The following is an 11,162-nucleotide window of genomic DNA, read 5'->3' as shown; positions in this document are numbered from 1 at the left end:
CAGATCGAATTAAAAAGTCCTATACCATTTTGCGATCTGCGCAATAGTTAACGAGTTATTAAGTATTAAAAATCGCGGTATTAGTCCGGCCTACCAGCGAGTCAGTGCGCGCGAGCCAGAGCGGGGCGGGGTAGGCGGGAATAATAGGATGAGCCGCTCGCGCGAGTCGCGGCGCGACGCGATAGCGGGTATTGGATTATAGCGGCAAGCGAGACGACGCGTGGAAAATAATTGTTACATATTTCTTTTTGTGATGTACACGCAAGTTTTATTTATTAATATTAATAAATAAAACTTGTGTGTACATCACAAAAAAAAATACGTAACAACACTTTCTCGGTAACTCGCGCGCGTGAATGAGATGATGAGAAATTATTGTATGATTACTAAGTATTTACCATATTGATTAATATTATTCACCATAGTATTATTTAATATTTTCATGCTATCTTTTCCACACCACTTTGCAGTAGATAGCATGGCGCGTTTTTTTTAAGTGGTTTCCCCAATAGGCCTAATCCACTCTAACTAATTAATGTAAGAATTGTTCGAAGTGCCGTCCTCCTTCTCGTACACAGATTTCGGCTCTTCGAGTAATATTGCGCGTCGCACGGTGCGCCATGTCCGGCGTGATGGTATCGAAGGCCGCAACAATAGCTTCACGAACTTCTTGTTCCGTACCATCACGCCGGTCCTCTATCGCAGTTTTAATGTACCCCCATACAAAATAATCGAGTACATTTAAATCAGGCGACCGTGCCGGCCAGATGATTGGGCCACCTCGACCCATCCACCTGTCCGGAAAACGTGCGTCTAAAAGATTCCGTACTTGCCTGCTAAAATGTGCAGGAGCTCCATCGTGTTGAAAAATCAACTCCGCCCGTACGTCGAGAGGGACATCTTCAAGAAGAACTGGAAGTTGATTTGTGGGGAACTCTGCGTATAATTGCCCGGTTAGCCTGGGCGGAAGGAAGTACGGACCGATCTGAGAATTATCAAGAAACGTTAGTAGATAAGTGCGGAAGAAAATTAGCTGAAATACAAGGTGCACTCACCACTTGATCTCCAATCATGCCGGCCTAAACATTTATGGCCCAACGGCGCTGAAATGCGCCTTGTCGAACAGCGTGCGGATTTTCTTCTTCCCAACGTACGAAGGTGTGAGAGTTAAACACCCCGTTCGGTGTGAAGGTGGCCTCGTCCGTCCACAGGATGTGGTCGGGGAAAGAAATATTCCGCCGACACTGCGCGAGGAACCCTACATGCATTTTATTGAGAATTAACACGAATGCACAACAAATACTGTAAATGTTAAATAAGAGTAATGAAAATACCTTCACAGAAGAAGATGCGCGGTTGTGCATCTCCGGGAAGAAGTTGCTGCACACGTTGATAGTGGTAAGGTCTTAGACCACTACGCCGTAATGTACGATGCACCAAACTGTTGGAAATTCCAAGTGCACCAGCAACGCGACGCACGCTGTTTCTGGGATTTCGTTCGAATTCCCGTAAAATCCGTTCTTCTGTACGAACGTCGTGACGCATTACTGCACCGGGTCGTACGCGATTTGGAACGACGGATCCGGTTTCCCGTAATCGCTGGATACAGCGCGTAAGTGTTACGTACGACGGATGTACACGGTCAGGAAATCTTTCCGCGTAAAGACGTACCGCGGCATTTCCGTTTTCACCCGCCATCCCATACGTTATCATCATATCGGTGTATTCTCTCGCGGAGAACTGGGCCATCATGCAACAATAGCTCGATTTGTCTCGTACGGAATCAAATCGTGCACTGCAGTGTAAGCGTCGAAGACGAGAACGGCGACATAAACAATTGACGATCGCAAACAGTCGACAAAAGCCGCCAGTGCAGGAAGAAAGACATTCCGTACCTGCGGTTCAATTTTTTAACTACAACAAACTTTTCTATTGATACATCGAAAAATGTCTAACGATTATTGCCGACATAACCTGGCGGCAGAAATAGAGCAGGATTTGCGCAGTGTAGTTGGCAGCAGATTGGAAGCAGAAATCGAGCAGGCTCTGCGAGAAAGTGCCGTAGTAGTACAAATTATTGGAGCGATATTGGTTAACAATATAAATCTAATTTTTTATGTGGGGTATGAATTAATTTCTTATATTGGTCCACTATTGTAAAGTAATCTGTTTTTTTAATCAATACTTAATTTGATTAAATGGGCAAATTTAATGCCTTCAGATTGCTTGCGGCGTGTGTGAACGTTGTCCATGAGAACCTCTGTGCCGCAAGTGCAAAATTCTTAGAAAAATTAATATTATTATGTTAAGACGCGTATATTAACTTATATAACTGTCAGGCTAAATCTTAACGTCGAGTAAGAACTCAACATGTTCACCACCTAGCGGTGCGGAGCGAAAACGCATATTCCTAGCCGTGTAAATTTGAATAGTGTCAAAAGCTGCAGTTCCTGTTCGGTTTCTGCCGCCAACCTGGCGCCAGGTTATGTCGGCAGGCTCTGTTCGGTTTCTGTCGCCAATCTGCTACCAACTACACTGCGCAGATCCTGCTCTATTTCTGCCGCCAATCTGCCGCCAGGTTATGTCGGCAGGCTCTGTTCAGTTTCTGCCGCCAATCTGCTGTCAGATCATGTTATAAGCAGGATCTGCTGGCAGAACACAAGCTTAATGCGGACACAGATGGTACCGGATCTGTTGCATTATTCTGCTTCATATCTGCTGCCAATCTGTCGGCATACTGCTGACAGTGTGCTTACTGGGTGGATTTTGTACCCAATCTGTGGCCTCTCTGCTCACATATTTTGTCGAACAGATTTTGCCAATGTCTGTTCTTCGCAGGTTTGGCTGACTGGGTATATTCTATATGCATATAGAAAATATAATGTGTTCTGATATGTGTATAAATATGTGTATTAACGTCACTCCTCAGTAAACACAAAGTAACAATAATATACATGTTAGTTATAATTTCCCAACAATCATCAACAATATAATTGTTATATAACACATATGTTATGTTGTATTCATATTACTGAGCAGGAAATTATAACTAACATGTATATTACTGTTACTTTGTGTTTGCTGGGTCCTGTTGCTAATGCATATCACAATTTTATTATAGCCACCATTATTACAGCCACAAAAAAAGAAAACAAATTGCCATTGGCTTTCGACAGCGGGATAATAAAGGTATTATAAAAATAAATATTAAATTAAATGTATTTATAATATAATATCATAGATTATAGTAATAATGAATAAAACATTTTTATTCGCAGGTGAAACGTGACACTATTACACGTGACAGTGATAATTATTATAGCGGCTGCTCTCTGGCGCTGGGTTTCGGCTGCCATAAGCGCTGCATTAAAAAATCGGCTGCTACAAGTGCTGACTAAAAAAAGACTCATTAGAACTATCAAGACTAAAAAAGGTGCATTAGAACTATCTCAGCAGCGTAATTATTGGTCAAAATTTGTTATAAGGGTATTCAATTTTTTAAGTATTTGTTAAATATTCAGACGCCTAATTATTATCTGTTTTTAAAGTATTGAATAATAATAATAAATAAATACTTTTTATTTTTATTCTGCAAATAAAATGAATGATAATACTCAATTCTTGAATACTAACGCGATGCAGATAATAGTTGAAAATAAATGGTTAGAAGATATTCATATTAATCATTTTGGATTATTACTAAAATCTTGTTCAGAGTATCGACCACGTGAAACGTGGAGAATACAATGTCCCGATACCATTGAATCTGTTTGCAAAGATCAGAAACATATTCAAATATTACATAGCTGTAGTAATATAATTACTAGTGAAAATGGACATTGGATTTGTAGTTTTTATGATACAAAAGCTATTTATATTTATGACTCATTGAATTTAAAACGTCTTCATGCTCATCATAAGATATATCTTGAGAAATTATATCCATTTTATTCTTTTGATAAAAAACTGGTACGATTTCCAACAGTGCAAAATCAATCTAATGTTTATGATTGTGGTGTTTTTGCAATTGCATTTGCAGTATCACTTTTGTTTGGTTTACGACCAGATACAGTTATGTATGACTATACTTTAATGCGTCAACACTTAGCACATATGTTTGAATTAAATAAAATAGAACACTTCCCCCGAATTATAAGACCCACTGATCCTAAAGAACTTTTTACTAAGGACCAAATACAAAGAAGAGAGGCATTAGCTAATAAAAAACGAAAACGTCGACAAAAGAAACTTGAGGGAAAATCTGTAGATTTTAAAAGAGTAAAAAACAATACAACTGAAATGATAATGGAGCAAGTAGTAAAGATAGATGATACAATAACAGATCCATTTGATTATTATAATATAAATAATAATACTGTAAATGAATTTAATAATGTTAAGCAGTCTATTCATGACACTTCTTTCACGTCTTTGCATACTTCAGGCAAAACACAAGATAGTAAAAATAATTATACAAATAAATTTCCTACGTATATTCAGGAAAACACATTGTCAACAGATATTAGTATAAAAATAAATGAACGTAAATATACAAATTGTGTTACAAATATTACACCTCTAAGCCAGCATTATATACAGATTATTCTTAGAGGTGAATGGTTAGAAGATGTTCATATTGACTATTTTGGTTTATTATTGAAAAATTGCTCGCAATATCAACCACGTGAGTCATGGAAAAGTCAATGTCCTGATAGAATTGAACCTGTTTCTAAAAATCAAAAACATATTCAAATATTGCATAGTTGCAGCGATATAGCAACTAATTTAGATGATCATTGGGTTTGCAGCTATTACGATACTAAAATGATTTATATCTATGACTCATTAAATATGAAACAATTACATTCACACCATAAAATATATCTTGAAAAATTATATCCATTCTATTCCTTTGAGAAGCAACCAGTGAAGTTTCCAACAGTCCAATTGCAACCTAATGGTAATGATTGCGGAGTTTTTGCAATAGCCTTTGCAGTATCTATTTTATTTGATCTTCAACCGGATAGAATTATATATAATCATAATGTAATGCGTCAGCATTTAGCGGAAATGTTTCAATCAAATAGAATAGAACACTTTCCTCAAATTACAGTATTAACTAATTTAAAACAAATGAATAGTAAATATGAATTCAATAAAGATAGTATAAAAACAGATAGTATCTATATTAATAACATTGCAATTACCAAACATTTAACTGGAGATGAAGAAAGTATGAGAAGAAAAATAAATTGTCATAATCATGGAGATAGTAATAACAAGCAAAATAAGAACTATAATTCAGAAAACGGTTCATTGTGTAAGACAGATGTTATTAATTTACATATAAATAAAAAGAGAATTGTTGACAAAAAATATTATGCATTACATAGAAACGATTTATTAATAAGAAAAAAAAGGTATTATGAAAAACACAGAAATGACATAAAGAAATGGACTAAGGAATATTATGAAAAACATAGAAATAATATAACGAAACGAAATAAGGAATATTATGAAAAACATAGAGATGATGTAAAGAAATGGAATAAGGAATATTATGAAAAACACAAAATTGATTTTAAAAAATCGAAGAAGGTATATCATGAAAAACACAGAAATGATGTAAAGAAATTGAATAAGGAATATTATAAAAAACACAGAAATGATTTTACAAAATCAAAAAAGGAATATTATAGGTTACATAAAAATAATGTGCTATTAATTAGAAAAAATTACTATAAAAAAAGATACATGAAGGATTAAAAACTAATCATAAAATTAATAAGAATATTATGTTGAAATATAATAAAGAAAGGTGTATTAGAAATATATCAAAACTTCTTAGAATGAAATCGTTGTCTGAAACTAGATTGGAGGCTGAACGTATAGCAAAATGGTGCTTTTATATAAGAAACGTTTATATTATACAAATGAAAAGAATATTTAATAAATGTAAACAAAAAATTGAAGTTTGTGTGACACGTGCAATAGAATGTCCATCATTAAAATTTACAGATTATGTAAATATGTTTTGTGGACAAGCTAAACATACCACTTCTGCGGAATCATATTTTGCTGAAACTACCTATCGTGTATATAATGTTTCTGAACCTATTGTAATGGATTCCGAAGGCAAAGCAGTTAATATTTTACCTTTAATAGAATCAAAACACAAAACCAGAAAAGCATGGCGTTGTAGTTTCCTGTGTAAAATAGAAGAGATTATTATAAACGATTTGAAGAGCTGCTTTCAAGAACTTGTAAATTGTACATTAAAAACTTTTCGTAAAAAATTTTTATGTTATCATACTTGTTACAATCGGATACATCAAGACAAACTAGATCATTCTCATGGCTGTTATATTGACTATGAAATATGTAAATCATGGTTTTTATCTATTGAGATAATGTCTCCCCATTTTCCGATGATACGAAATATTAAAAGATTAATATATGATTTGATCAATCTTAATAAAAAATTAAATTAAACAAAGCATTAAACAATGTTGATATAAACAGACTCCGAGATATTGCAATTGAGGCTCAACAAAAAGCAACGACTACATCATCACAGGTTATTGTGGAAATTAATTTAAATGAGGATGAAATTCAGTCTCAATATAACTTGGCCTTTAAAGCATTTACGAAACGATCACTAGATGTTCCAAAACATGTTTGTATTTCTTGCACAAAATATTGCTTTAAAAGAGATATTATTATAGTAAAAATTTGTAAGAAAAATGGTACAACAGTTTGGAATAATTTTATTAATGATATAGGATTAAAAATCAATGAAAATTATAAGATTTGCAAATTTTGTGATCGATATTTTAAAAATAACAAAATACCGCCAACATGCAGAACCAATAAGCTTGAAGTGTTACCTGTACCAAAAGAAATTACAACATTAAATGATTACGAACGAATTCTTATACAACAAGCTAAAGCATTTCAAGTTGTGCAAAGAATGAGTACGGTAATGAATAAAAATTTACCACATAAACACATGGTTTCAAAAGTAAAAGGTAGAACGTTCCATTTGCCATTGCCTATGGAAGAAACCTTAAAGAAGATTTGTCCTTCTAATGAACCTATTAATCTAAATCATGAACTATATATATTAGTTCGTGGTATTCCAACTAAAGCAAATATAATCTGAGAAAAATTAGTTGATTTAAAAAAAGTATGGACAGCCTTAATATGGGTAAAACAAAATAATCCTATATATTCAGACATTATACTACCAACATCTCTTGAAAGTTTGTTACATTCCGAATTACAAAACGTTGAGTTTCAAAAACATGATTCTCAATGTTATGATAATGAAGAAAATAATATTAAGAAAACACACGAGGCATTATTGACTCAAATGTCGCAAACAGATGAATATTATAAACAATGTACAATATATCCTATGTATGAAAAAAGAATAAATGAACCTGCAACGAAACTTTATCAAATGAAGAAAATTCAAGATATTCCATTGGATAATCGTAATAAAGATTTGGATACAAAATGTTTTCCTGATTTATATCCATATGGTGTAAATGGACAGCATGAAGATAGATGTGTCCGGATAACTGATTTCGAATATATTAAATTAAGACTTATGTCGGAACACTCGGAATTTCGGACAAATTCACAATTTCTTTTCTATTCATTACATGATAACAATATGCGACAATTAAATGCTGGCATATTTCATAAACTGAATGTTACTGATCCTAGTGAAAAGTATACAGCTGCTACTTATTTGGAGCAATTATCTAACCAGCAGCTTGGATCTAACTTAAGTACTATATTTTCTAAGTTACGAAATACAGAACAATATTGGAGAATACCTAGAGGCAATTTGCGTTGTATGATAAATAATTACGGACCTGCTACTTGGTTTCTTACTCTTAGTCCATGCGAATGGTTATGGACCGATTTGATAGAATATCTTCGAGAAATAAATGAACCAATTGCCAATGGAAAATCTGCAAACGAACTTATTGCATTCGATCCTGTATCAACTTCGAGATTCATAGATAATAAATTTAAAGCTATGCTTGATTTTATTTGTTCACCTGATAATCCAATCGGAGAGGTCACTCATTACTTTTGGCGTCGTGAATATCAAGGCAGAGGAATGCAGCATTTTCATTTGTTAATTTGGATAAAAGATGCTCCGGTTATTGGTACATCTTCTAATGAAGAAATTGCATCTTTTATCTTAAAATATGTCACTTGTAGAATGCCAAATAAAGAATTATCACCGGAATTATAATGACGTGTAAATACACATCAACGACATAAACATAATGATTACTGCTTGCGTACTAAAAAAAGTAAAGTAGGTTTTCCTAAAGTGTGCAGGTTTGGCTTTTCAAGATCCGTAGCAAATGCTTTGAAAATTAGAGACGTTGCTGTTTCAATAGCGAATAGAAGACAGTTGAAAACAAAAAGCAGATTGTATGATCTGCCACGATCTAAAGAAGAAATCAATATTAATGATTATAATCCAGCTATTCTTGTTGCTTGGGAAGAAAACATGGATATTCAGTTTGTAGGTGAAAAATCTACGTTATTAACTTGGTATACTACAAAATATGTTTCCAAAGCAGAAAAGAGTAATAATGCAGAAGATACATTTCAAAAGATAAATTCAACAAAATCGTTGAGCAGTTGTCTTTGGAATATTGGAGTGCGCATGTTGAATCACAGGGAATGTGGAGCTCTTGAAGCTGCTGACACTTTGTTAGGAATATCATTATACGGAACTGACAAGGAAACGACTATAAGATGGTTAGATGTAAATATGATTAGAAGTAGAAAAGTTAAGTCTCACAAAGAGATTGAAATGTTAAATTCTGAATCGACCGATATTTTTTGTCCTTCTTTAATTGATACATATTATCCGAGCAGACCTAAAGAACTAGAATCTACTAATTTGTATGAGTATACAAAATGGTATGATATTACGAAAGATAAACCAATTTCTAAGAAAATAAAATATTACGTGCTCGGTGAATCTTTATATTTAAGGAAACGTAAACGTGGATATCTTATCAATCATTACGAATACAATGTCCATACTCAACCAGAGCGTTACTACTTTTCATTATTGTTATTATTTCAGCCTTGGAGAGATATTAGTGAATTAAAGAATGAATGTGATAGGTATGCAGAAACATTTTCTTTAGTACAATTTAAATTGAAAGACGCTCTTCAGTATCACGAAAAAATAACCGTCATTCAGCAAGGTATAGATAATATTAAAGAATTAATACAAGAAAAAATTTCAGAAATTAGAAAAGATGAAGAGGAAAATTACTGTCCTGAAAATTGTGCATTAGAATGTGTTCCTGTCGAAGTTGAAGGAACAATGAGGGACTTTAAAGATATTAATGAAGATAGTAATAAATTTGAAGTTAACGTCGATGAAATGGTGACGCAATTAAATACTGATCAAAAACGAATCTTTGATAGAATTACTGCTGCTGTATCTGATGATAATAATGAAGTTCTTAGACTTTATGTTAGCGGTGAAGGTGGTACTGGAAAGAGTTTTTTGATCAAAACTATTAGATGTTGGATTAAAAAATATATTGGAGACAAAGACACAGCGGTAACTGCACCAACCGGTATAGCAGCTTTTAATATTGATGGACTTACTATTCATAGATTATTTCAATTGCCAGTAGAACATGGCCGTACTGCTAAATATAAACAACTCTCTGATATAGCCCTTAAAGTTATACGGGACGAACTTAAGAATGTTGTTTTAATTATTATTGACGAAGTTTCAATGATTTTAAATATTACATTAATGTACATTCATCTTCGACTAACAGAGATATTTAATACCATGGATTGTGATAATGGATGGTTCGGCAAAAACCATATACTTCTTTTTGGAGATTTATTGCAACTTCCACCTGTACATGAAAATCCGCCTTTTATTAAATTAGCAAAATTACAAAGTCAGAAGTATGTTGGTGCAATGGGCTCTGTAAATTTATGGTCTTTATTCAGTTATGATGAATTACAAATTAATGTGCGACAACAAGGTGATGACTCTTATCGAGATATATTAACGAGAATTCGAGTTGAAACACTAACAGATTCGGATGTAATTATTTTAGAAACGAGAAAAATTAATTTTAGAGAAACTAATTGTGACGACCGATTACAAGCATTATGTAATTACTTACAAAATTTACCAATGGATACAGTTTGTTTACTTCCAACTTGTGCATTATGTGATGTTTTGAATACTGCAATGTTAGATCGTATTTCTTCAGATAAGATAGAACTCATTGCTGAAGATCTGGCAGAATGTGCATCATATTTAAAGAAAAACGTTATGAAGATATTAAATAAAGACGATGAAGATAGTTCTCGAACAGCTGGATTAGCAAGAATCATAACTGTCAAAGTAGGAGCGCGTGTAATGCTTAGAAGAAATATCGATATTAGTTTAGGTCTTGTGAATGGTACCATTGGTACAATTATATCAATTATACATAGCGCAATTGACAATAAAGTAGAAAAAATAAAGATAAGAATGTCATCAGGAATAGAGCATATTATAGAACGTTTAAGTGTCAAATTTGAAGTAATGGATAGAGCATTTGTTATAAGAAAACAATTTCCTATATGTCTAAGTTATGATATGACTATCCATAAAAGTCAAGGCTTGAGTTTAAAGCATGCTGTTGTGGAAGCTGGAAATTCTATATTCAGTTGGGACAAATATATGTCGCTCTTTCACGAGTAACTACGTTGAGTGGATTGCACCTTATAAATTTTGATCCCTCTTCTGTAAAAGCAAATGAGTTAGCTATAATAGAATATAACAGATTACGAACACAATACAGACCAGATCTTGTACATATTAATATTTTGAAACCACGTGTTCACAAGGTTCATGATACAATTTGGGCAATATCAAAAAATGTCTTGGAATGTCAAGTTAATAATAATGATATTAATGATTATACTTTATGGCATATAAGAGGATTTCCAAATGTTGATAATGCATCTTGTTATGCTAATGTTTTAATTCAATGTGTGCTTCATTCTTCTACTCTCAGAGCATTGTTACTTCGTCTTGAACATACGAATATTATAAGACTATTGATTGTTACGTGTCAAACAATAACACTATTAATATA

At 33.3% G+C, this 11,162-nt stretch overlaps 1 protein-coding gene and 1 pseudogene across 1 annotated transcript; one reads left to right on the top strand and one right to left on the bottom strand.

Moving 5' to 3' along the window:
- Positions 1–417: 417 nt before the first annotated feature.
- On the bottom strand, positions 418–2,306 carry LOC113562092 (annotated as a pseudogene).
- A 6,191-nt stretch (positions 2,307–8,497) lies between these two features.
- Positions 8,498–10,863, top strand: LOC113562157 (ATP-dependent DNA helicase pif1-like). The gene has a single exon (XM_026970564.1). The coding sequence runs from the start codon at positions 8,537–8,539 to the stop codon at positions 10,763–10,765; it is 2,229 nt and encodes a 742-aa protein (XP_026826365.1). The 5' UTR covers positions 8,498–8,536; the 3' UTR covers positions 10,766–10,863.
- Positions 10,864–11,162: the final 299 nt, after the last annotated feature.

The sequence above is a fragment of the Ooceraea biroi genome, chromosome 6 (assembly GCF_003672135.1).
Source record: "Ooceraea biroi isolate clonal line C1 chromosome 6, Obir_v5.4, whole genome shotgun sequence".
Classification (NCBI taxonomy): Eukaryota; Metazoa; Arthropoda; class Insecta; order Hymenoptera; family Formicidae; genus Ooceraea; species Ooceraea biroi.
Note: the sequence above shows the minus strand (reverse complement) of the source record. Positions and strands in the feature narration are given on the sequence as shown.